A 27,277-nucleotide genomic window follows, 5' to 3' on the forward strand; every position below is an offset into this window, starting at 1 on the left:
GCAGGGAGATTATGCTTAAATTGTATAATACTTTGGTTAGGCCACAGCTGGAGTACTGCGTGTAGTTCTGGTCGCCATATTACAGGAAAGACGTGATTGCACTAGAGAGGGTGCAGAGGAGATTTACTAGGCTGCTGTCTGGAATGGAGAATCTGAGTTATGAGGACAGATTGGATAGGCTGGGTTGGATCTCATTGGAACAGAGGAGCTAGAGAGGAGACTTCATTGAGGTGTACAAAATATTGAGGGGCCTGGACATAGTGGATAGTAAGGACCTATTTCCATTGGTGGAGGGGTCTATTACGAGGGGGCATAGTTTTAAGATGATTGGTGGAAGATTTAGAGGAGATTTGAGGGGAGGCTTCTTTACGCAGAGGGTTGTGGGGATCTGTGTCTCATTGTTGGAAGAGTGGTGGATGCAGAAACCCTCACCACTTTTAAGAGATAGTTGGATGGGCACTTAAAGTGCAGTAACCTGCAGGGTTACGGACCTAGAGCTGGTAATTGGGATTAGACTGGATAACCTTTAGTTGGACAGCGCGGATATAATGGTAAGTATGGCAGGGAATAGAATATGGCCAGGGTGATCTCCTGGACTAGTTTTGATTGCCTGGATGGGTCGGAGAGGAATTTTCTCAGATGTTTTCTCCCTAAATTGGCCTGGGTTTTTATCTGGTTTTTGCCTCTCCCAGGAGATCACATGGCTCCGGTTGGGAAGGAGTATAGAATGTTTCAGTATAAGAGGTGCCGCAGTTGTGTGAGGCGGACTGGTTGGGCTGGGTGCTCTTTGCCTTTCCGTCATTGTTCAAAGGTTTATATGTAACCTTCAGGGCTGCTGACCAAGGGCCGTGTGGCTCTTTGTCGGCCGGCGGGACACGATGGGCCGGAATGGCCTCCTCCTGCGCTGTAAATTTCTGCTTCTATGTTTCTAATTAGTCGTGTTCATGGCGAGCAGGAGATTTAAAAGTGATTTGGGAGAAGGTGGGTAGATGGAGTTGATCTATCACAAAGGAGTCAGGTTTATTTACGTGGAGAGAGAAACAGGGTTAACATTTCAGCATCGACCTGAAACTAACTCTGTTTCAGATGCTCCACAGCTGCTGCCTGACCCGCTGAGTATTTCCGACATTTTCTGTTTATATTTCAGATTTCCAGCATACGCCGTATTTTGCTACGCTATTCTTGACTTTTTTAGGGGGATAATTTCTGGGAGGTGGGACCTTTCGCGCCAGGCACGGAAGTCCCACCCCGCTCGTTAACTTCAGGTTACCGCCCCCAGGAAGGAAGTGGAGCTCAAAATATCACGCTCCGCTTCCTGTCCGGGGCGGGAGCGGGGACGGTCACGTCGTGAGCCAGGGCGGACGGGTCATGAGCAGGGCAGTCGGGGCAGGGACGGGGCAGTCGGGGCAGGGGGCGGGACAGACGGGTCGGGGGGGGCGGGACGGTCGGGAATGGGGTGCAGCGCTGCGCACTGGGCCGCAAGGCGCTGCCACGTAGGAGGGGCTCGCCCCTTCATTAAAGGGAAGGGCCCAAGCTACAAACTCTGCTGGTAAGAAACGGGCCTCCATGGCCCATGGGGGGAGCAGGGGCGCCGTGCCAACCATCCGACACTCGAGCAGAGCGCCGGTTGATCGCGGCACAAAAACTGCGGACAGTTTTGGTCTCCGTATTTACGAAAGAATATACCTTCTTTGGAGGCAGTTCAGAGAAGGCTCATTAGGTTAATTCCTGAGATGAGGGGGTTGACTTATGAGGAAAGGTTGAGTAGGTTGGGCCTCTACTCATTGGAGTTCAGAAGAATGAGAGGTGATCTTCTCGAAACGTATAAGGTTACGAGGGGGCTTGACAAGGTGGATGCAGAGAAGATGTTTCCATTGATGGGGGAGACTAGAACTAGAGGGCATAATCTTAGAATAAGGGGTTGCACATTTAAAACTTAGATGAGGAGGAATTTCTTCTCTCAGAGGGTTGTAAATCTGTGGAACTCGCTGCCTCAGAGAGCTGTGGAAGCTGGGACATAGAATAAATTTAAGACGCAGACAGACAGTAAGTGGATAAGGGGTTATGGGGAGCGGGCAGGGAGGTGGAGCTGAGTCCATGATCAGATCAGCCATGATCGTATTGAATGTCGGAGCAGGCTCGAGGGGCCGTATGGCCTACTCCTGCTCCCATTTCTTATGTTCTTATGTAGAAACCGTGGTCATAGCACCAACCGACAAAATTGGCAGATTTTTCTTTCCAATGGCCGCCACCTCCCCTTTAGCTATCGCCCCGCGCGTGGCCTGTTGCCCGGTTCACGTGCCCTGAAACTGTCTCTGGCCCCCCCCCCCCCCACAATATGGGGTCCGGGGCGCTACGCATGGTGATGAGGTCGTCATCGTCGCACAGCGGAGTGGGTCGCTATCGGTTACCGCCGCCGCAAAACTCCCGCAGAATTTCACAGGATCCATTAGCGGGACAGCACCCGGTCACAAAGTCGTTTGCGGTCTGTACGGGAGGCACAGATGGCCCCAGTTTCTGCCCCTTATAGTCTTTTGCTGATCCTTTCAATGCTCATGGTGTGCGTTCGACAGGCAGGATTGTAAAAAAAAATCTGTGGCTTGTGCAGATAGATAAATTTGGTGGAATTACCACGATTTGAAACGAATGCAATGTATTCTCTGCAGTCACTCTCAGCTCCTCGCCTTGTGCCCGCAGGATGGCCGAGCGTGATTCCGTGACAAGGTGTCTGCTGCCATCTTCTGGCACCTGAAAGGAATTGCACTTTAAAAAATCGATTCAGAGAGAATCGACCAAGCTGCTCCGCATTTCAGCAATTGGAATGCCCTTGTTCCTATCATTTGTTCGACTCGAGCGTCGTGCTGAGTTTGCCTCTCTGACACGGGCAGCATCTGTGACAAGTCGCAACACAAACAGGCACCGTCTTCAATCAAAAACAAAATGTTCGGCAAGCCGACAGTATGTTTCTGAGCACACGACATCGAATGTACAGCACAGAAACAGGCTATGCAGCCCAACTGGTCTATGCCGGTGTTTATGCTCCACTCGAGCCTCTTCCCACCCTACTTCATCTAATACCCGCAGCATATCCTTCTATTTCTTTCTCCCTCGTGTGTGTATCTCATCATCATAGGCAGTCCCTCGAATCGAGGATGACTTGCTCCACACCGAAAAAGGATGAGTTCACAGGTGTTTCAATGACGGACTTAATATTTTGGATCCCAAACTACATCCTGAAGGGCGGAAGATGCCTGTGCGTGGATTTTTTTTAACGTTGGAGGCCGTTGCTCACCAGCCACCACACGGGCTCGACAGAGCTAGGTCTTGGTCCAGTGGCAAGGATTATCCAAGGCGACTGGAGACCTGCACGGACCTAGTGCGCGCACATATCGCAGTGTGGGCTGAGCTCGAGCTGCCCCTGGGCCCCGAACTCACACCTCCCCTGGGCCCCGATCACGTCCCTCCACAGTCTCTCGCCGCCCCTGCTCCAATCACCGACCTGGACCTTGATGACATCACTCTTCGCTGCCGTCGCAGCTCGCACTGCTCCCTCAAGTGGACTCCGCGCTTCCCTTTAAATGCATCGATGCTATTCGCCTCGACCACTCCCTGTGGTAGCGGAGTTTTACGTTCTCACCACTCTCTGAGTAAAGAAGTCTCTCCTGAATTCTCTATTCGATTTTTTGCAAATCACATGCTTGCACACGATGATGATGTGACAGAACTGGTACGTCTGTGGTAGCCCTGGTCATTCACCAAACCGTGAGGGCCCCTTTAAACACGCTAAAGATACAGAGTGTCAGTCGCAAAAAGGAAAGAAAGACTTGCATTTATATAGCGCCTTTCATGACCATAGGGATGTCTCAATGCGCTTACAGCCAATGAAGTACTTTTGGAGTGTAGTCACTGTTGTAATGTGGGAAACGCGGCAGCCAATTTACGCACAGCAAGCTCCCACAAACAGCAATGTGATAATGACCAGATAATTGTGATGTTGATTGAGGGATAAATATTGGCCAGGACACCGGGGATAACTCCCCTGCTCTTCTTTGAAATAGTGTCATGGGATTTTTTACGTCCACCTGAGAGAGCAAACGGGGCCTCGATTTAACGACTCATCTAAAAGATGGCACCTCCAACAGTGCGGCGCTCCCTCAGCACTGCACCAGGAGAGCCAGTCTAGATTTTTGTGCTCAAGTCTCTGGAGTCGGATTGAAACCCAATTTCATATATTACAACAGTGACTACACTGCAAAAAAGTATTTTAATGGCTATAAAGCATTTTGGGACATCCGGTGGTCATGAAAGGCGCTATATAAATGCAAGTCTTGCTTTTTTTTATGTTTATAGACCACCTCGGGACATTCCAAAAAATACAATGGATCACTAATTGAGTTTCTCAGGGTGTGTCTGCAAATCACTTCTGCTTACATCGAAAATGTTAAAATTATCATCTGTGCACTTCAAATCCCTCCGTGGCCTCTGTAAAGTCCTGTCCCCTCAGTACAGATTCACACAAGGCATGTAGTGAAGTCAAGGTCACTCTGGACCTGCACCTTTATTTCACAGCTCTGAAATGCTGCACTTGCCTGAGACCTGTCCTTATATACCTGTCTCTTGCAAGTGCACCCCTGGTGGTAAGGTATGCTGGTGGTTACAGGTCATATCTTATTATAGTCATGTATAGCATGTTAGGATACAGTTATATATAATAATGTAAGATACATGACAGCCTCGCCCCCTCCCTATCTCTGCAACCTCCTCCAGCCCCACAACCCCCCGAGATTTCTGCTCTCCTCCAATTCCAGCCTCTTGACCATCCCTGATTATAATCGCTCAACCATCGGTGGCTGTGCCCTTAGTTGCCGAGGCTCCAAGTTCTGCAAATCCCTCCCTAATCCTCTCCGCCTCTCTACCTCTCTTTCCTCCTTTAAGACGCTGATTAAAACCTACCTCTTCGACCTGTCCTCATATTTCCTTATGTGCACGTTACAACAGTGCCAACACGCCAAAAGTACTGAATTGGCTGCAAAGCACTTTGCAACTTCTGGTGGTCGTGAAAGGCGCTATCTAAATGCAAGTCTTTCTTTCTTTCTTGTGTGGCTCCTGCGTAGCGCCTTGGGACGTTTTGCCACGTTTTAAGGCTCTATGCAAATGCGGGCAGTTTTTTTGTAAACTATACACTGCAGCCGGCAATAATCTGCAAGCAGTTCATGGACAGAAAATACAGGCTGCAATGCAGCCTGCGGTGTTACGAGGCGTGTTTTCAGGTGCGAGCAGTGCTCCATGCTGGGATCCGCGGGTCACAGAATCAGCCCAGTGGGAAACACGATAGCTTTGCCATTGTGACCCAAAACCCACGCCTGGTGCCAAATTTAGATTACAACAACACTTTTCCTTTAGAGTTTAGCCTTTCTCTGCACTCTACATCAAAGGAGCCATATGTCACTGTGTAACTAGCAGAGCGTGGCAGTTCGCCACAATGAGACCATTTCGCAAACTCTGGGGCCCGTAAGCCCAAGCCTTCGGTTGCAGTCCAGTCAATGAGCCCCTCCGACCCTCCCCACCCCTCTCAGCCCCTCACCTTTGATTACAGCCACAGCGTCGGCCATTTAATTGGGCAAAAGGCACAGAGGCCGGGGGTCGCTGTTCCAACCCGCTGCAGACTGCAGATAACGCGCTCCGTCGTGGCGCAGTGTTGCCAAGGCAGCCGGGCCAGCCAGATGGCAGTGGGTCTGAAGTCCCACGGCTGCCTGTCGTTCAGACTTAACTTCCGTAGTTGTGACCGGCTTATCCAGATGGCGAAGTGGGCTGTGGCATCTCGGAGAGTGGGGGGGGGGAAGAAAATAAGACTCCTGTCACGTCCTGTCATTCTTTGTGGCTGATGATGCGAAACATTGGCACTAGGCCTGAGGCAGCCTGTGGCCTTGTTCACCTTGCTGTCACCCCGGCATCCCTCAAACACAAGCGGGGGGAAATGTACAGAGAACATGTGAAGTAAAATGATTGTAACACTGAAGAAAACGGGCATTTTATTTAAAGAAACGTCGAACAGTGTTTTGCTTAGAGTTCAACAGAGAGACAGTTTTCGTAATGCCTGATGGGCAAAGACACTACATAAGAACATAAGAAATAGGAGCAGGAGTAGAGACCAGAGTACTTGAAGCCAGCGCGCGTGCCCCTGGAGTAGTGGGCTAGAGGGCACAAAAGCTTGAATGAGGGTTCAAGGGCAGGTGATGATGGGAGGAAGTGGTCTTAGTGATGGATAGGATGCCGGGTTTGAGGCTCAGTTCAGTGTCAAAGAGGAAACCAAGGTTGCACAACGTTTGGTTCAGCCTCATCAAGCAGAAGGATGGAATCAGGGGTCAATAAGGACAAAGAGGGAGTCACGGACTGGGAGCTGAGATGACAAGGAGGAGAAGCCATGGCTAAGTTGGGACAAACACAAATTTTAAAAAGATCCCACGGCCCTATTCCTGGCCAATATTTATCCCTCAATCAACATCACCAAAAACAGATTACCCGGTCATGATCACATTGCTGTTTGTGGGAGCTTGCTGTGCGCAAATTGACTGCCGCGTTTCCCACATTACGACAGTGACTACACTTCAAAAAGTACTTCGTTGGCTGTAAAGCACTTTGAGACATCCGGTGGTCGTGAAAGGCGCTATATAAATGCAAGTATTTCTTTTTTCTTCTTTTCTTTAATTCTTTCCTTCTTACTACAGTTATACAGGGCCTTGGTGAGACTGCATCTGGAGTATTGTGTGCAGTTTCGGTCTCCTTACCAAAGAAAGGATATACTTGCCATAGAGGGAGTGCAGCGAAGGTTCACCAAACTGATTCCTGGGATGGCAGGACTGCCGGATGAGGAGAGATTGGGTCGACTCGGCCTGTATTCACTAGAGTTTAGAAGAATGAGAGGGGATCTCATTGAAACGTAAAAATTCTGACTGGGTTGGATAGATTGGATGTGGGGAGGATGTTTCCCCTGGCTGGGAAGTCTAGAACAAGGGGTCACAGTCTCAGGATACGGGGTAGGAAATTTAGGACCAAGATGAGGAGAAATTTTTTCACTCAGAGGGTGGTGAACCTGTGGAATTCTCTACCACAGGAGGCTGTGGAGGCCAAGTCACTGAATATATTTAAGAGGGAGATAGATAGATTTCTAGAAACAAAAGGCATCAAGGGGTATGGGGAAAAAGCGGGAATATGGTGTTGAGATAGAGGATCAGCCATGATCATAGTGAATGGCGGTGCAGGCTCGAAGGGCCGAATGGCCTACTCCTGCTCCTATTTTCTATCTTTCTTTCTTTCCCTTCTTTCTTTGCACACTTTCTCTCCCTTCTTTCTTTCCCCTCTCCCTTTCCCCTCTTCCTTGCTTCTCTTTCATTCCCCTCTTCTCTTTCTCCTCTTGCCTGTGATACCCCTTTGCCAACCGTCTGAAATACTTCCTCCCCTTTTTTTTCCAGCTGAGGAGTCTGTAGCGTGTGACAACCCTGGGCTACCAGAGAACGGTTACCAGATTCTGTACAAGCGGCTGTATCTGCCGGGAGAGACATTGACCTTTATGTGTTACGAAGGGTTCGAGCTCGTTGGGGAGGTCACCATCAGATGCATCATCGCTCATCCATCGCACTGGAGCGGACCACTGCCTTTATGTAAAGGTAAGGTTATTACTGCATACAACCTTCGGAGCGGTAGACACTACAAGTAAACCAGGGGGGATTCTGGGTCACCCGTGCTGGCTCTGTGTTCCCGATATTGCTGGCAAGCCTCCCGACAGCCATGATGTAGTCACGCCAATGGAGCAGTTGGATCTGGGAGATTGGCCTGTAACTTCCAGGCTCCAGAGTTTGCAGGGAGAATTGGCAGTGGATCAAGAGATTTGCACAGTATAGTGTAAATTAAAGCTCCATTTTATGGGGCTGGGCATTGGCTGGGTGGTGGGTGGGCTTTGCGCTGTGCCCGCATAAAGAAGGCGTTGGCATGGGGCGCATGTTGTTTCCACGGCCAGGCCTCATTGGCGTTAATTTGCTGAGCTGCCAATGTGAACCGTGCTCCTTAAAAGGCAACTCGCCGATCTGGAGGGCGGAGGATCCACCAAGATGGCCAATTTTGGAGGACCTACAGCAGAATGTTAAAGGAAGGGAGGGAGGGAGGAAGGACTTGCATTTATATCGCGCTTTTCATGACCACCGGACGTCTCAAAGTGCTTTACAGCCAATGGAAGTAATTTTTGAAGTGTAGTCACTGTTGTAATGTTGGGAAACGTGGCAGCCAATTTGTGCAGTGCTGAGGGAGCGCTGCACTGTCTGAGCTGCCGTCTTTCGGATGAGACGTTAAACCGAGGCCCCGTCTACTCTCTCGGGTGGACGTAAAAGATCCCACGGCACTTATTCGAAGAAGAGCAGGGGAGTTATCCCCGGCGTCTTGGCCAATATTTATCCCTCAATCAACATCACAAAAACAGATTATTTGGTCGTTATCGCATTGCCGTTTGTGGGAGCTTGCTGTGCGCAAATTGACTGCCGCGTTTCCCACATTACAACAGTGACTACACTCCAAAAATGCTTCATTGGCTGTAAAGCGCTTTGAGACGTCCGATGGTCGTGAAAGGCGCTATATAAATGCAAGTCCTTGTTCTCTTTTCCCTTTCCTGCACCAAATGATCTTTGCACCTCAACCAGTTTTCTCATGGCAAATGTTAATTTATCTTTATCAGTGCAGTCACATTCAACTCACTTTTCATTCATGTCCGAGCCGAGCGCAACCTGACTTGAAATGGATTGTTTCCTAGCCTTGCAAGAACTAGGGGCTAGAAATTCCATTTTTGGTCATAGCGGTATTTTTCCACCAAAAATACCCACTATGACTCCGCTACCGCCTAACATTCAGGATAAAATGCGCCCAGCGGTAACAATCAGCGTTGCACGAGAAGCTGAGGCGCAAAACGCAAATTTTCTGCAGCTTGTCCCCGAGGCCAATACCGCTGCGAGTTGGGCCGATGGATGGGGAAAACACTAAAAATAAAATTCCCAAAAATAAAAAAAAAATCACAAAACATTCACAAGACCCTTTTCTAGCGAATCACTGCAAAAGAATTAAACAATAAAAACTTTAACTTACCTTTTTTGCCGGTCATCGCCCCCTACCGCCTTTCCAAGGTTTTTCCCGGGCATTTTTTTACCCTCCTATCCAAATATCTGGCGAAAGCGCTATTTCGAGTCTTATGGGTCCGCTCTCCAGCGGTATTTAAAAACCACCGGCACAAGACTACAGTGAGTTTTCCGGTTTGCCGTTTTTCCCCCAAAACGGCAAAATATCACCAAAAAACCGGGCGCAATTTTGGGGAATTTCCAGCCCTATGTCTTCAGCCCCATCACTATCGATTCATCACTCCGCAGAACTGGGATCGTTCCCGTTTCTGTCCACGTGCAAAGGCTCGGGAGCCACAGAAGCAGGAACTTTTATAAATCTCACGTGCTCGCTTGGACCCCCGCTTGCGGCCCTCTGGCGTGCAGACTGCACCTCCGCCCCCCCCCCCAACATTGTGACCAACTTTCGGCCCGCTGGGAAAAAAAAAGTCCAAGGAGCAGAATTTCACTCGAGGCCGCCCGCGCCGGTAAAAACAACTGAAACAGGGTGGGAGCGCCCCGCCTCCAGCGGGGGCGATTTCAGCCCAGGTACAGAGTTAACGCTTTAAGTCGATGGCCTTTCACCAGAACGAGAAGAAGTTGGAGATTTAACAGAATTTAAGCAAGTACAGAGCCAGGGGAAAGGGGGAAGGAGGGGTGGGGGAGGAAAGGATAGAACAAAGTGATGGGGTGGAGGGCAGGAGTGATTAAATGACAAAAGGGATGATGGTGCAGACCGACGTTCCATCGAATCTGTTTTCCCGTGCGCGTTCCCGCATACGCGGTGTCTCTTCCAGCGCGGGATCTCCTGCTCGATGAATGCCGGCGCACTTTAGGGGGAGCATTGGTGCAGACCATATATACAATTATGAGGGGTCTGGATAGAGCGGATAGGACAGAGGGGTCAACAACCAGGGGGCATAGATTTAAAGTAAAATAGGTTTAGAGGAGATTTATGGGGAGATGCCATCACCCAGAGGGTGGGGGTCTGGAACTCACTACCTGAAGGGATGGTAGAGGCAGAAACCCTCACCACATTTAAAAAGTACTTGGATGTGCACTTGAAGTGCCGTAACCTACAGAGCTACGGACCAAGAGCTGGAAGGTGGGATTAGGCTGGGTAGCTCTTTGTCGGCCGGTGCGGACACGATGGGTCGAAATGGCCTCCTTCCATGCTGTAAATTTCTATGATTCTATGCTGCCTAACCTGCTTACTGTTTCCAGCATTTGCTGTTGTTATTACAGTAGACTAGTGGTTATGTTACTGGACTACCAACCCTAACTGATCTGGCCTAGTCCCACACTACGTGCTTGACTCTTAATGCCCTCGGGGCTATTGACGACCGGTGTGAAATGTTGCCTTGAGGTTGTCGCCAACTTGTCAAGAATAAAAAAAAAATTCAAAAGCAAAATACCGCGGATGATGGAAATCTGAAATATAAACAGAAAATCTTGGAAACACTCAGCGGGTCAGGCAGCATCGATGGAGAGAGAAACAGAGTTAGCGTTTCAGGTCAATGAGCTTTGGTCAGAACTGGAAAAAGTTCGAGATGTAACAGGTTTTAAACAAGTGCAGGGGCCGGGAAAGGGGGAGGGGAGGAAAGAACAAAAGGGAAGGTCGGTGCTAGGGTGGAAGGCAGGAGAGATTAGAGAGACAAAAGGGATGATGGTGTGAGGCTAAAGGAGATGGTAATGGGACAAGAAAAGGAACAAAAGATGGGTCTAGAGGAGGTGTAAATGGGAATAGCAGAATCAGCAACTGCTGGCATCTGGAAAAATAGGGCAGAGGTTATGATCTGAAATTGTTGAGTCCAGAAGTGCTGTAAAGTGCATTACATACTGAAATAATGATTTACCGAAATGAAACACTGAAGAAAGTGAACATCCATAGAGGCTGATAGTGTATCATTGCACCCCACGGTCGAAGAGGCCACCAGTATTCACTGTTTAGGCTCTCATGTGAAGCATAGTCACTTAGTTGAGGGAGGGCAGTACGGTTACAGTCGAATAAAACACCCCAAGAAAGGAACATATAGAGGTGTCGGGATAATCCAGGGAAGTACATAGAAAGACTTACATTTATATAGCGCTTTTCATAAGCTCAGGAAGTCCCAAACGCTCTACAGCCAATGAAGTACTTTTTTTGGAGTGTAGTCACTGTTTTAATGTCGGAAACGTGGCAGCCAATTTGCGCACAGCAAGCTCCCACAAACAGCAATGTGTTAATGACCAGATAATCTGTTTTTGTTATGTTCATTGACGAATAAATAATGGCCAGGACACCAGGGAGAACTCCCCTGCTTTTCTTCAAAATAGTGCCATGGGATCTTTTACGTACACCTGAGAGAGCAGACGGGGCCTCGGTTTAACATCTCATCCGAAAGACACTGCAGCATTCCCTCAGCACTGCACTGGAGTGTCAGCCTAGATTTTTGTGCTCAAGTCTCTTGAGTGGGGCTTGAACCCACAACCTTCTGACTCGGGGCAAGAGAGTTACCCACTGAGCCATGGCTGACACAGATCTTTGAACATGTCCCGCTAAATTCTCGAAGCAACAAGATGTATGATCCTCCACGTTTTTGTATTCCTTATCGGGTAGGGCGAGTAATTCGTTTTTGCTCAGATCTACTCAGTCACCTTGACTGGACCGTTTTCGGTAAAATGGTGGTATTTGGGCAGCCAATGGTCTAACTGCATGGTGTTGCACTGTGACATCTACTTACTGGAATGCCCTGGCGAGCTAATATCCTTACAGAGAATTGCACAATCTATTCAAGGACTTTCATTTAAAAAACTCAACTCTTTCCTCTTTTTATTTTCAGCTGCTCAGTATGGCTTCGAACACTCATTGGAAGGTAAGTTGATAGCAAGGCTTTAACTGTCACTGCGGGCTGACTATAAGAAGGTTTAATACCTGGGTGGGCATTGATGTAGAAAGATGCTCGCAGCTAGCTTTAGTGATTACGATAAAATTGCAAAAACTAAAAATGAGAATAATGCTATTTTTTAAGCTGTTCTTGAAAGATCATTCTTTTACATATGTATTTGTCTGCATATTTTGTGAAATAATTTCAGTCGTGGGGAATGGATTTTTCTTTCATTTTGGCACCCGGTCTCAGAATTAAGCTCTCCCATGCCAGGTATGGCTAGGTTGGATGCAGAGTGAAGCTCCCTCAATTCTATCCAATCAAATTCTCCCAGATCAGTCACAGCATGGGTTGGGCTCAGAGTAAAGCTCGCTCCATAATGTTTCATCAAGCACTTCCCGGTCAGGTACAGCATGTGTTAGATGCAAAATACATCTCCCTCTATACTATTAGCACCCAGCGTTAGCATCAAGCTCTCCCAGGCCAGGTACAGCATGGGTTGGATGTAGAGTAAAGCTCCATCTACACCGTCCTATCAAACTCTCCCAAGTCAGATATAGCACGGGCTAGATGTAGGATAAAGCTCCAGCTACACTGTCCTATCAAACTCTCCCAGGTTAGAAATGAAAACATACAATGCTGGAGATACTCAGCAGGTCAGGCAGCATCTGTGGAGAGAGAAACAGAGTTAATGTTTCAGGTCGATGACACTTCGTCAGAACCCAAGTTCGATATCACATGGGATGGATGTAAAGTAAAGCTCCATGTACACTGTCCTATCAAATTCTCCTAGGTCCGATATAGCATGGGTTAGATGTAGACTCAGGTTTGATCTACTGTCCGATCAAACTCTCCCAGGTCCGATGTAGTATGGACTAGATGCAGAGTAATACTCTTTCAACCGTACCTAACAACCTGACTTATCCCCAACCCTAGAATCGCACCTCCTTCTACCCCAGCGAGAATATTTATTTTGCTTCCTACGCCATCCATTCTCGTGGAGTCCGAGAAGGAGCCTGGCCATTTTGTACTGATTTGTGGGTAGTTTTCTGCTGCAGACACACACCCATGCAGGCAACACTTCTCCCTGTTCAGCCATGAACTCATTGAATGGCGGTGCAGGCTCGAAGGGCCGAATGGCCTACTCCTGCACCTATTTTCTATGTTTCCCTTCACCTCCGCCTCCTTCAAACCTTGGCACAAACTGTTGTACCAGCTCCAATGCCATGCCGAAGGCCTAATGTCAAAGACAAGGCAGCAGCGCTCAGTTTTTCGGGCTTGTACGCCGAGCCTAGATTACAGGCCGCAGTACAAACAGGACAGTAACGCTGTTCGGCGTTGACAGTCAAGGGTGCAGCATGTACCGTGGAAACTAGGAAAGGCAAGCTGGAACATGGTTGAGTTAAAAATTCCCTCAAGATTTAGTGGGTGTTCAACTGACCATAACTGAGGTTGGCTGAGTTTTGATGTCCATTCTACACTGAGTTAGGGCCCTATTTGTAATACCTGTACTACATTTGACCTCAGAGCCCATAGACTGCAAGGGTGGGAAACAATATGGCATTTGTAACTGATACAATAGTTTCACCAAATCCTTTTGCCTCCAAGTCAGTGGAAAGGAAAATCAGGCAGGGTTGATAATGAGTAGCCTATCCATGAGCACTCGTTTTCTGCAACCACGGTGTTAAAATCAGCCCTTCTGTGTTAAGATAGCAAAAGGAGTTTCAACAGTGAAATGCGTTAACAGTGTTCAAGTAATTTTGAGGCCATTTCCTTTACCCAGGATACCCAGGGCTCACTCAAAAAGAACTTATCCAAAGTACTAGGCCCAGCCAGCAACCCCCAACAGAACACATCATCAGAATCGAGGAAGACTTGCTTCCACTCTAAAAATGAGTCCTTAGGTGGCTGAATCTTCCAATGTAAGTCCCTGTCACAGGTGGGACAGATAGTCGTTGAGGGAAGGGGTGAGTGGGACAGGTTTGCCGCACACTCTTTCCGCTGCCTGCGCTTGATTTCTGCATGCTCTCGGCGATGAACAGGTTAATGGAAATGAAAATCAGGCAGGGTTGATAACGAACCATGCTCCAGCAGGACTCAGTGCCTTCGGGGAAACAAGGGAGAAAAATTGACCGGGGAAGGGGAGGAGACGGACTGAAAGTGGTTGAGCGGGTGAGAGAGCTTTGATATAATAAAGTCACTTCTGAGTTGCTTCCCCTCCAGTAGCAGAGGCAGCTGCGGAAACGTCAATGGAAGGCGGAAATATGGCTCTGGCAATATTCATCCCCATCCTCATCATCTCCATACTGCTGGGGAGCGCCTACATTTATGTCACCAGGTAAGTGAGCAATAGTCCTTTGGATTCCTCTGCATGTAGTACTTGTCAGTGGATAAACACAAAGCGATCTCGCCAAGGTTTCTTCAGCAGCACCTCCCAAACCCGTGACCTTCCCCCACCTAGAAAGACAAGGGCAGCAGGCGTATGGGAACACCATCCCCTCCAAGTCGCACACTGTCCCGACTTGGGTATATGTCGCCGTTCCTTCAACATCGCTGGGTCAAAATCCTGGAACTCCCTCTCTAACAGCACTGTGGGAGTACCTTCACCACACGGACTGCAGCGGTTCAAGAGGATGGCTCACCACCACCTTCTCACGGGCAATTAGGAATGGGCAATAAATGCCGGCCTTGCCAGCGACGCCCACATCCCGAGAATGAGTACTTTTTTTTTAAAAAGGATCTCTTAACTGCATCTGATTTTATTGATAATCTGCTTGCCATTTTTGGATACAATGACAACTTTTATAGGTGTTATTTTTTGGGCTGAGCAAGGTGAGAGATGTTTTCCATTTTGTGCGAGTTATCAGGTACACACAGAGTTAGGTACGGCATGGGCTAGATGGAACTCTGAATAGTGCTAACAATTGGATTGAAATTGCCTTGTCAGACATTAACAGTGAACATGTTGACCTACCATATGAAATTTTAACAAAGCCACTAACTGTATGGGCCAAATACCGGACAAGGGAATTTCATGTGAGTGCATCAGCAGTGGGTTCATTACTGATCTTGTACACGGGGTATTTCTACCCTAAAATGGCTTAACTCCTCCTTTCCCGCTACACCATGACATTTTTCCAATTCCCACACCAGTTATCCCCAATCTCTTTGAGAGCAAGCTATTAGTCACAGATAGAATTGAGTTAATGGATAAATTTGCTTTTTGTTCTTTATTTGGTGCTGGCGTTCATTTCTATAGCCGCCTTTCACGATCACCGGATGTCTCAAAGCGCTTTACAGCCAATGAAGTACTTTTGGAGTGTAGTCACTGTTGTAATGTGGGAAAGGTGGCTGCCAATTTGCGCACAGCAAGATCCCACAAACTGCAATATGATAATGACCAGATCATTGTTATGTTGATTGAGGGATAAATATCGGCCTGGCACCGGGGATAACTCCCCTGCTCTTCTTCAAAATAGTGCCATGGGATCTTTTACGTCCACCTGAGAGAGCAGACGCCCCTCGGTTTAATGTCTCATCTGAAAGACAGCACCTTCGACAGTGCAGCACTCCCTCAGCACTGCACTGGAGTGTCAGCCTAGATTTATGTGCTCAAGTCCCTGGAGTAGGACTTGAACCTACCACCTTCTGACTCAGAGGCAAGTGACACTGTACTGTACATATCTGTACTGAAACATAGAAAATAGGTGCAGAAGTAGGCCATTCGGCCTTTCGAGCTTGCACCACCATTCAATATGATCATGGCTGATCATGCAACTTCAGTACCCCATTCCTGCTTTCTCTCCATATCCCTTGATCCCTTTAGCTGTAAGGGCCACATCTAACTCCCTTTTGAATATATCTAATGAACTGGCCTCAATAACTTTCTTTGGTAGAGAATTCCACAGCTTCAAATTCTCCTCATCTCAGTTCTAAACCCCTTTTCCTGAGACTGTGACCCCTGGTTCTGGACTTCCCCAGCATCAGGAACATTCTTCCTGCATCTAACCTGTCCAATCCTGTCAGAATGTTATATGTTTCTATGAGATCCCCTCTCATTCTTCTAAATCCCAGTGAATATAAGTCTAGTCGATTCAGTCTTTCTTCATATGTCAGTCCTGCCATCCCGGGAATCAGTCTGGTGAACCTTCGCTGCACTCCCTCAATAGCAAGAATGTCCTTCCTCAGATTAGGAGACCAAAACTGAACACAATATTCAAAGTGTGGCCTCACCAAGGCCCTGTAAAACTGCAGTAAGACCTCCCTGAAATAAGGGGCAAGATCCATAAAGCTAGATTGAACATAACATAAGAACATAAGAATTAGGAACAGGAGTAGGCCATCTAGCCCCTCGAGCCTGCTCCGCCATTCAACAAGATCATGGCTGATCTGGCCGTGGACTCAGCTCCACTTACCCGCCCGCTCCCCATAACCCTTAATTCCCTTATTGGTTAAAAATCTATCTATCTGTGACTTGAATACATTCAATGAGCTAGCCTCAACTGCTTCCTTGGGCAGAGAATTCCACAGATTCACAATCCTCTGGGAGAAGAAATTCCTTCTCAACTCGATTTTAAATTGGCTCCCCCGTATTTTGAGGCTGTGCCCCCTAGTTCTAGTCTCCCCGACCAGTAGAAACAACCTCTCTGCCTCTATCTTGTCTATCCCTTTCATTATTTTAAATGTTTCTTTAAGATCACCCCTCATCCTTCTGAACTCCAACGAGTAAAGACCCAGTCTACTCAATCTATCATCATAAGGTAACCCCCTCATCTCCGGAATCAGCCTAGTGAATCGTCTCTGTACCCCCTCCAAAGCCAGTATATCCTTCCTTAAGTAAGGCAACCAAAACTGCACGCAGTACTCCAGGTGCGGCCTCACCAATACCCTATACAGTTGCAGAAGGACCTCCCTGCTTTTGTATTCCATCCCTCTCGCAATGAAGGCCAACATTCCATTCGCCTTCCTGATTACCTGCTGCACCTACAAACTAACTTTTTGGGATTCATGCACAAGGACCCCCAGGTCCCTCTGCACCGCAGCATGTTGTAATTTCTCCCCATTCAAATAGTATTCCCTTTTTTTGTTTTTTTTCCCAAGGTGGATGACCTCACACTTTCTGACATTGAAGGAATGCAATCGGATGGGGGTAGCAAGGATAGGAAGATAGGAGCAGGAGTCAGCCATTCAGCCCCTCGAGCCTGTTCCACCATTCAGTGAGATCAAGGCTGATCTGTGACCTAACTCCATATACCCACCTTTAGTCCATATCCCTTAATACCTTTAGTTAACAGAAAGCTATCAATCTCCGATTTAAAATTAACAATTGATCTAGCATCAGTTGCTGTTTGCGGACGAGAGTTCCAAACTTCTACTACACTTTGATTTTCCTAATTTCACTCCTGAAAGGTCTGGCTCTAATTTTTAGACTATGTCCCCTAGTCCTAGACTCCCGAACAAGCAGAAATAGTTTCTCTCTATCTGCCCTATCTGTTCCCCTTAATATCCTGAAAACTTCGATCAGATCACCCTTTAACCTTCTAAATTCCAGGGAATGCCACCCTAGTTTGTATAATCTCTCCTCATAACTTAACCCTTGAAGTCCTGGTGGTGGTGATAAGGACTGCTGCTGTACTGGGGATTGGAGGGATGGCTCATGTGAAGTGCTCTTGGATGAGCTGCTCTCCAAGAGCTCTGGCAGCTCGGCGCACTGGTGGTTCAGGCCACTCTTGCTCCCCTTCATACTGCCCGTCCTCCTCCTCCTCCTCCTGCTGCCCAGGTGGTGGCAAAGCTCAGGCACATGCAGCAGATGAACACAAATCGAGACTACCGGTCAGGGTTGCACTGCACAGCTCATCCCAAACCATCTAGGCAGCGGAAGCATTGTTTGAGCGCATCGATGGTTTGTTCGATGATGAACGTGGACCACTTTCCATACCTCGGGAGCCCATTATCAGCAAGGGCAGACATCGATGACGAGGTCCAACACCGCCTCCAATGCGCCAGTGCAGCCTTCGGCCGCCTGAGGAAGAGAGTGTTCAAAGATCAAGCCGTCAAATCTGGCACCAAGCTCATGGTCTACAGGGCTGTAGTGATACCCACCCTCCTGTATGGCTCAGAGACTATACAGTAGACACCTCAAGTCGCTGGAGAAATACCACCAACGATGTCTCCACAAGATCCTACAAATCCCCTGGGAGGATAGACGCACCAACGTTAGTGTTACGTATTGAATAAAGAGTCTGACCAGATACTGCGAGCTCAAAGTAAGGTGTGAACGTAGTCCTTTATTGTAGGTCTCCAGAGTGCCTCTCCAGCCTCTGAGGCCTCCTTATGTAAAGGTGCTCCCAAAGGATTGTGGGATCCCTTGGGACTCCAGGGGATGAGCCCTCTGATGGTTAAACAGGTTTACAGGTTTACATATATAACAGTTAGTGTCCTCGATCAGGCCAACATCCCCAGCATCGAAGCACTGACCACACTCGACCAACTCCGTTGGGCGGGCCACATTGTCCGCCTGCCAGACACAAGACTCCCAAAGCAAGCGCTCTACTCAGAACTCCTACACGGCAAGCGAGCCCCAGGTGGGCAGAGAAAATGTTTCAAGGACACCTTCAAAGCCTCCTTGATAAAATGCAACATCCCCACCAACACCTGGGAGTCCCTGGCCAAAGACCGCCCTAAGTGGAGGAAGAGCGTCCGGGAGGGCGCTGAGCACCTCGAGTCTCGTCGCCGAGAGCATGCAGAAAACAAGCGCAAATAGCGGAAGGAGCATGCGGCAAACCAGACTCCCCACCTACCCTTTCCCTCAATGACTATCTGTCCTACCTGTGACAGAGACTGTAATTCCCGTATTGGACTGTTCAGTCACCTGAGAACTCACCTTTAGAGCGGAAGCAAGTCTTCCTCGATTTCGAGGGACTGCCTATGATGATGATGGTTTGTTCGATCACCTTTCTTGTGGCGGCACAGCTCTCATTGTAAGCCACCCGGGTACCTGACAGGAGTCAGGAGCCAAATCTGAAAGGGGATAGCCCTTGTCGCCCAATAGCCAGCCTGTAATCTGACGGCCTGGTTGAAATAAAGGCAGCACTGAGCACTGGCGGAGGATGAATGGATCATAACTGCAGCCAGGAAGCCGGGCACAGACCGGCACTGTCTTTAGTCGCAAACCATCTGGACGTTGAGGGAGTGGAATCCCTTTCTATTCAGAAGATGCCATCATCATCATAGGCAGTCCCTTGGACTTGCTTCCACCTAAAAGTGAGTTCTCAGGTGACTGAGGAGTCCAATGCAGGACTTACAGTCTCTGTCACAGGTGGGGCAGACAGTGGTTGAAGGAAAGGGTGGGTGGGGAGTCTGGTTTGCCACACGCTCATTCTGCTGCCTGCGCTTGATTTCTGCATGCTCTCGGCGATGAGACTCGAGGTGCTCAGCGCCCTCCCGCATGCTTTTGCTCCACTTTGGGCGGTCTTGGGCCAGAGACTCCCAGGTGGCAGTAGGGATGTTGCACTTTGTCAAGGAGGCTTTGAAGGTGTCCTTGAAGAGTTTCCCCTGCCCACATGGAGCTCGCTTGCCGTGTTGAAACTCCGCGTAGAGCGCTTGCTTTGGGAGTCTTGTGTCGGGCATTTGGACAATGTGGCCCGCTCAACGGAGCTGATTGAGTACGGTCAGTGCTTCGGTGCTGGGGATGTTGGCAATGGATTTGCAGGATCTTGCGGAGGCAGCGCTGGTGATACATCTCCAGTGTTTTGAGGTGTCTTCAGTATACAGTCCATGTCCCTGAGCCATATAGGAGGGCGGGTATCACTACTGCTCTGCAGACCATGAGCTTAGTGCCGGATTTGAGGTCCTGGTCTTTAAACACTCTCTTCCTCAGGCGTCCGAAGGCTGCGCTGGTGCATTGAAGGCGGTGTTGGATCTCATCGTCAATGTCTGCTCTTGCTGACAGTAGGCTCCCGAGCTATGTTAAATGGTCCGCGTTGTCCAAGGCCTCGTCGTGGATTTTGATAATCGGGGGTCAGTGCTGTGTGGCGGGGTCAGGTTGGTGCCAGGAAGGTGATGGGTATCATGCAAGCAATGTATGTGCAGTCTACAGTACCTTGCACCCTGGGAAAGCCTGCAATGCGGGCAAAGCCCAGTGCTTAATAGGTCAGCAAAAGCGTTGAGTACAGTTGTGTTCTTTACCATGATCTCCCATTCAATATTTCTTTCTATCTCTCTATTCCAGGTGCCGATATCACTCAAACCTGCGTCTGCCTCTCATGTCCTCTCACCCGTACAGTCAAATCACCGTGGAAACAGCCTTCGACAATCCCATCTATGAGACAGGCGTACGTTACCGTTTTTTTTCCGCTTGTGTAGGAGAGTGTTATGTTTCGGTGTCTCCCTGGGCTTGTATCCTTAAAGTGGGGGGGAGGGGGAGGAGGGAATATTTAGAGATGGCAATCACTTCTTGGTTCTGGAGAAGCCAAGTGCAACCATTGTTACTGAATGGCGTGTGCTAACGCGGAGTTGGTGTGAAACAAGAGAAGTGGCATATTTAGATCATTGTGTTGCAAGATGTCGTTACATGGTGGATGATATTCTCTGATTATGTAAAACTCCAAAGACTCTTCCTAGAAACTTGACAGAGGCACGAGAGAGAAGCATGGGCTCATTCAGGAGACTGTACTGTCAATATGAACCACTTGCTCGCTAGTCCACGAGTATTTCACGAGAATTACAATGAGAGTTTATGGGCTGGATTTTAGGCTTTGTTGTTTCTGGGGCGATAATGGCGGCGGGGCGGGAAAGTTAGCGCCCGGGAACAGTTTGCGCCTCAGTAGGTAAGTTTGGGCAGCTGGGCCCTGAGTCAGGGGGCGCAGCGCTAAGGGAGGCGTTGCGCACCTCTCGTGGCAGTAGGGTGGGAAACGCCCAAGCTACAGAGACGGGCCAGGAGTGCTCCGAGAGACGCCTGGGGTGGGGGAACCGAAAAAAGACCACAGAAACTTTCCCAAAACATTGCCCACGCCCCAACACAAATCACAAAAAAAATTAAAAGAAAAATCAATCGCGCTTACTTTAGGAGTCCATTACCTTCATCTGCGGGATGGTTAGACTGCTCTGATGTCCAGGCGGTCATTGAGGGCGGACTTACAGGCGGACGGGTCGGGCAAAACTCAAAACCCGCGCCGGTGTCACAACCAGAGGCGTTGCACACCCGGCAAGGCTCTTGCCGGCCATGCTGCTCAGCGCAGCCGCAAAACCAGACCGGAGGATAGCCGCGGGGCGCAGGAGACTTGAACGCTGCCTTTCACACCGCTCCGGGGCGAAACTCGGAGCGAAAAGGACCGGAAAATCCAGCCCGTTGTACTTTTATGTGGGGGTGGGGGGCTGTGGACAGAAATTTCTGCTCATTCACGTGAAGGTGACAGTGTTGGAGAATGGAATTAATAACACGCTCACTCCCACAGGGACTTAGTGCGATTTAGGTGAATGCATTTCGCAGTCTCGTACCGAACCGCAAAGCCGTGGAATGTCCCAGGCCCAATCCCTGCTCTGAGGTAGTTGAGGCAGCCAGAAGAAGTGTCACATGTTGACCCCTGAGCTAGAGAGGGTGCGCGTATCAGCCAGGGTCCCGGCTCCTCATCACTGTACAGAAGCACCCCCCCCACCCACTGGACAGCGCACGTGTGGACACTGGGAGAGCAGGACTGTGGTCGATCGTGGTGGGTGACACATTGAATAGCCTGCCAGAGAATGTTTAGGTTCACACACGGGGAATGCCGATTGGACGAGAGCAGCCAGCATCAACATGAAGAAACACTGAGAGAGAAAAATTATTTAAAAGGTCAAAAATTGTCACCGCCCTACTTCAATATTATGCTTTAGTTCCTTTAAAAGCCAGAACATGACAACACAGTAAGATGCCTTTCATTGATCATCTAGAATCACAGAATGATACAGCGCAGGAGGCCATTTGGCCCCCCCCCCCCTGCCTGTGCTGGCTAGTTGAATTATAGAATCATCGAATTTTACAGCACAGAAGGAGGCCATTTCGGCCCATCGTGACCAAGCCGACCAAAAAAGAGCTATCCAGGCTAATCCCACTTTCTAGCTCTTGGTCCGTAGTCCTGTAGGTTACGGCACTTCAAGTGTACATCCAGGTATTCTTTAAATGTGGTGAGGGTTTCTGCCTCTACCATCCTTTCAGGCAGTGAGTTCCAGACCCCCACCACCTACCGTGTGAAAGGGCTATCCAATTAGAAAATAAGAAAATAAGAATTAGGAACAGGTGTAGGCCATCTAGCCCCTCGAGCCTGCTCCGCCATTCAACAAGATCATGGCTGATCTGGCTGTGGACTCAGCTCCACTTACCCGCCCGCTCCCCATAACCCTTAATTCTCTTATGGGTTAAAAATCTATCTATCTGTGACTTGAATACATTCAATGAGCTAGCCTCAACTGCTTCCTTGAGCAGACAATTCCACAGATTCACAACCCTCTGGGAGAAGAAATTCCTTCTCAGCTCAGTTATAAATTGGCTCCCCCGTATTTTGAGGCTGTGCCCCCTAGTTCTAGTCTCCCCAACCAGTGGAAACAACCTCTCTGTCTCTATCTTGTCTATCCCTTTCATTATTTTGAATGTTTCTATAAGATCCTTCTGAACTCCAACGAGTAAAGACCCAGTCTACTCAATCTATCATCATAAGGTAACCCCCTCATCTTCAGTATCAGCCTAGTGAATCGTCTCTGTACCCGCTCCAAAGCTAGTATATCCTTCCTTAAGTAAGGTGACCAAAACTGCATGCAGTACTCCAGGTGCGGCCTCACCAATACCCTGTACAGTTGCAGCAGGACCTCCCTGCTTTTTTACTCCATCCCTCTCGCAATGAAGGCCAACATTCCATTCGCCTTCCTGATTACCTGCTGCACCTGCAAACTAACTTTTTGGGATTCATGCACAAGGACCCCAGGTCCCTCTGCGCCGCAGCATGTTGTAATTTCTCCCCATTCAAATAATATTCACTTTTACTGTTTTTTTCCAAGGTGGATGACCTCACATTTTCCGACATTGTATTCCATCTGCCAAACCTTAGCCCATTCGCTTAACCTATCCAAATCTCTTTGCAGCCTCTCTGTGTCCTCTACACAACCCGCTTTCCCACTAATCTTTGTGTCATCTGCAAATTTTCTTACACTACACTCTGTCCCCTCTTCCAGGTCATCTATGTATATTGTAAACAGTTGTGGTCCCAGCACCGATCCCTGTGGCACACCACTAACCACCGAGTTCCAACCCGAAAAGGACCCATTTATCCCGACTCTCTGCTTTCTGTTAGCCAGCCAATTCTCTATCCATGCTAATACATTTCCTCTGACTCCGCGTACCTTTATCTTCTGCAGTAACCTTTTGTGTGGCACCTTATCGAATGCCTTTTGGAAATCTAAATACACCACATCCATTGGTACACCTCTATCCACCATGCACATTATATCCTCAAAGAATTTCAGTAAATTCGTTAAACATGATTTCCCCTTCATGAATCCATGTTGCGTCTGCTTGATTGCACTATTCCTATCTAGATGTCCCGCTATTTCTTCCTTAATGATAGCTTCAAGCATTTCCCTACTACAGATGTTAAACTAACTGGCCTATAGTTACCTGCCTTTTGTCTGCCCCTTTTTTAAACAGAGGCGTTACATTAGCTGCTTTCCAATCTGCTGGTACCTCCCCAGAGTCCAGAGAATTTTGGTAGATTATAACGAATGTATCTGCTATAACTTCCGCCATCTCTTTTAATACCCTGGGATGCATTTCATCAGGACCAGGGGACTTGTCTACCTTGAGTCCCATTAGCCTGTCCAGCACTACCCCGCTAGTGATAATGATTATCTCAAGGTCCTCCCTTCCCACATTCCCGTGACCAGCAATTTTTGGCATGGTTTTTGTGTCTTCCATTGTGAAGACCGAAGCAAAATAATTGTTTAAGGTCTCAGCTATTTCCACATTTCCCATTATTAAATCCCCCTTCTCACCTTCTAAGGGACCAACATTTACTTTAGTCACTCTTTTCCGTTTTATATATCGGTAAAAGCTTTTACTATCTGTTTTTATGTTTTGCGCAAGTTTACTTTCGTAATCTATCTTTCCTTTCTTTATTGCTTTCTTAGTCATTCTTTGCTGTCGTTTAAAATTTTCCCAATCTTCTAGTTTCCCACTAACCTTGGCCACCTTATACGCATTGGTTTTTAATTTGATACTCTCCTTTATTTCCTTGGTTATCCACGGCTGGTTATCCCTTCTCTTACCGCCCTTCTTGCTCACTGAAATATATTTTTGTTGAGCACTATGAAATAGCTCCTTAAAAGTCCTCCACTGTTCCTCAATTGTGCCACCGTTTAGTCTGTGTTCCCAGTCTACTTTAGCCAACTCTGCCCTCATCCCACTGTAGTCCCCTTTTTTTAAGCATAGTACGCTCGTTTGAGACACTACTTCCTCACCCTCAATCCGTATTACAAATTCAACCATACTGTGATCACTCATTCCAAGAGGATCTTTTACTAGGAGATCGTTTATTATTCCTGTCTCATTACACAGGACCAGATCTAAGATAGCTTGCTCCCTTGTAGGTTCTGTAACATACTGTTCTAAGAAACAATCCCGTATGCATTCTATGAATTCCTCCTCAAGGCTACCCCATGCGATTTGATTTGACCAATCGATATGTAGGTTAAAATCCCCCATGATTACTGCCGTTCCTTTTTCACATGCCTCCATTATTCCCTTGATTATTGTCCGCCCCACCGTGAAGTTATTATTTGGGGGCCTATAAACTATGCCCACCAGTGACTTTTTCCCCTTACCCACAATGATTCAACATTTTGTTCATTAGAGCCAATATCGTCTCTCACAACTGCCCTGATATCATCCTTTATTAACAGAGCTACCCCACCTCCTTTCCCTTCTTGTCTATCTTTCTCACTCCCCTATCCCCATATCCCTGCAAATGTTTCTCCCTCAAGTATTTATCCAATTCCCCTTTGAAAGTGATTATTGAATGTGTTCCCACCGCCCTTTCAGGCAGTGTATTCCACGCCATAATTCGCTGCGAAAAAAAAAATTCTCCTCACCTGAGCTCTGGTTAGTTCCCTTGATGGTTTGAGGAGGGTTTAACATTTTTGTCATTATTACTGAGGTCGATAATAGAAAAAGCGACTAACTGTTTGTACTGCACTTTCTTTGACAGACAGGCGTCGGTCCAGCCCCCCCAGCCCCACACTGCACTTCTTTGACCGACAAGCCCCGCCCCCTGTCAAGCTCCACCCCGACCCCCGGCCCAAATCATTCCATGGTGCGTAGTGTGGAGAAGCAGGACCTAAGGCTCTGACTTCCTCCCCTCCGGCCGGCCTGAGGCCCGATGGTGGTGGGAGGGTGCCGATGGCGAGAGAGAGGCTGGGGGGAGAGAGAGAGAGAGAGAGAGGCTGGGGGGGGAGAGAGAGAGAAAGAGAAGCTGGGGGGGGAGAGAGAGCCTGGGGGGGAGAGAGAGAGAGGCTGGGGGGGAAGAGAGAGATGCTGGGAGGAAGGGAGAGAGGCTGGTGGGGGGGGGAGAGAGAGAGAGAGAGGCTGGCGGGGAGAGAGAGACTGGGGGAGAGAGAAGCTGGGTGAGAGAGAGAGAGGTTGGGGGGAGCGGGGGAGGCTGGAGGAGAGAGGGAGGCTTGGGGGAGAAGTGAGAGAGAGAGAGGCTGGGGGAAGGGGAGAAGCTGGGGGAGAGAGAAGCTGGGGGAGAGAGAGAGAGGTTGGGGGGAGCGGGGGAGGCTGGGGGAGAGAGAGAGGCTTGGGGGAGAAGTGAGAGAGAGAGAGGCTGGGGGAAGGGGAGAAGCTGGGGGAGAGAGAAGCTGGGGGAGAGAGAGAGAGGTTGGGGGGAGCGGGAGAGGCTGGGGGAGAGAGAGAGGCTAGGGGAGAAGAGAGAGAGAGAGAGAGGCTGGGGGAAAGGGAGAAGCTGGGGTGGGGGGGAGAGAAAGAGAGGCTGGTGGGAGAGAGAGAGAGGCTGGTGGGAGAGAGAGAGGCTGGGGGGGAGAGAGAGAGAGGCTGGGGGTAAAGGGAGAAGCTAGAGGCTGGAGGAGAGAGAGAGAGAGAGGCTGGGTGGGGGGAGAGAGAGAGAGAGAGGCTGGGGGAGAGAGAGCGATACGGAGGCGGTGGGGGCGGTCGGAGGGGAGGGAGGGCACTTAGGGAAGACGGATCACGTTCTTCCAACCCGCTACAAGGGACATTGTTGGAGCGGATGATATCCAGAAGTCACGACACTGTCACTATTCACTTCATACCCAATAAACCTGTTAACAATCCATACACAATGTCTGCCCCATCTATGGGGGCAGTGGGGGGGGAGGCATGCACTTGGACTGGGGTAAGGCACTTTGGCTGTGAGGGATGGGTGGTTCCAGTGACACATTCCTGTGAAACTTCAGGGTGTGGCTTATCCTCCAAGGGGACCAATCAGTAACAAAGGGTGGAGCATGGTGGCCATTTTAGCAGTACAAATAAACGTGTCCATAAAAAAAACGGCAATCTGATTTCTCTGTCTTTGATCCTCTGTTTGATTTCAGGACACGAGGGAATACGAAGTTTCCATATGAATAAACCCACGGAAGAGGCCGAATAGCGAGATTCCTGCAAACAGCCAGAGACTTCCCAGTACTCAACCCAGAGAATCACGCTCCTCTGTGCTTTCTCAGCCAGAAATAGAAATCACTGACATTCCAGACCCGGACGCTTCCCCTAAATGTATTGCACCCGGCTGTGTTTCCCTGAAAATGGATCTTGCAGCTCAGCGTGGGAAAGGCCTCCTCAAATTCTCCAACAATGCTTTTGGGTTGAACGATTTAGGTAAATTCAGAGGCAACACTTAGTATTTAAAGGAGACCAATTCAAAATTTTTAAAAATCTATGGAGATTTATTTTTGATCAAAGCAATTCTCCAATGTCTACATTAAAAAAAAAAGTACGTGAAGTGTTTTATAAAAATATTCCTTGCGACCACGGTGACCTTGGTGTCCTGTGTCCCAGAGAAGCTCTGTTGATTTTAATGGGTGGTGGGGTGAAGGGTCACTATTCAATCCAGCCACCAAGGAAGATATATTATCAGCCTGGCACCGTACGCTATACATACCGAGTCAGACACTCTCTGGCACTAACATCACCGGAGTGGGCCGGAGGGAAGAAGATTCCAGAACATGAAAACACAGTGCCGGCTCTTTGAAAGAGCTATCCAATTAGTCCCACTCCCC

At 48.7% G+C, this 27,277-nt stretch overlaps 1 protein-coding gene across 1 annotated transcript in view; it reads left to right on the forward strand.

Moving 5' to 3' along the window:
- Positions 1 to 26,626, forward strand: part of LOC139269259 (seizure 6-like protein) — a 287,174-nt gene extending 260,548 nt beyond the window's left edge. Inside the window, exons 16-20 of the mRNA XM_070888347.1 lie at positions 7,473 to 7,667; positions 11,960 to 11,992; positions 14,228 to 14,342; positions 20,235 to 20,337; positions 26,597 to 26,626. Coding sequence (XP_070744448.1) covers positions 7,473 to 7,667; positions 11,960 to 11,992; positions 14,228 to 14,342; positions 20,235 to 20,337; positions 26,597 to 26,626 — 476 coding nt within the window. The remainder of the gene's footprint in view (positions 1 to 7,472; positions 7,668 to 11,959; positions 11,993 to 14,227; positions 14,343 to 20,234; positions 20,338 to 26,596) is intronic.
- The last annotated feature ends 651 nt before the right edge of the window (positions 26,627 to 27,277 follow it).

This window comes from Pristiophorus japonicus, chromosome 8 (assembly GCF_044704955.1).
Source record: "Pristiophorus japonicus isolate sPriJap1 chromosome 8, sPriJap1.hap1, whole genome shotgun sequence".
Taxonomy (NCBI): Eukaryota; Metazoa; Chordata; class Chondrichthyes; family Pristiophoridae; genus Pristiophorus; species Pristiophorus japonicus.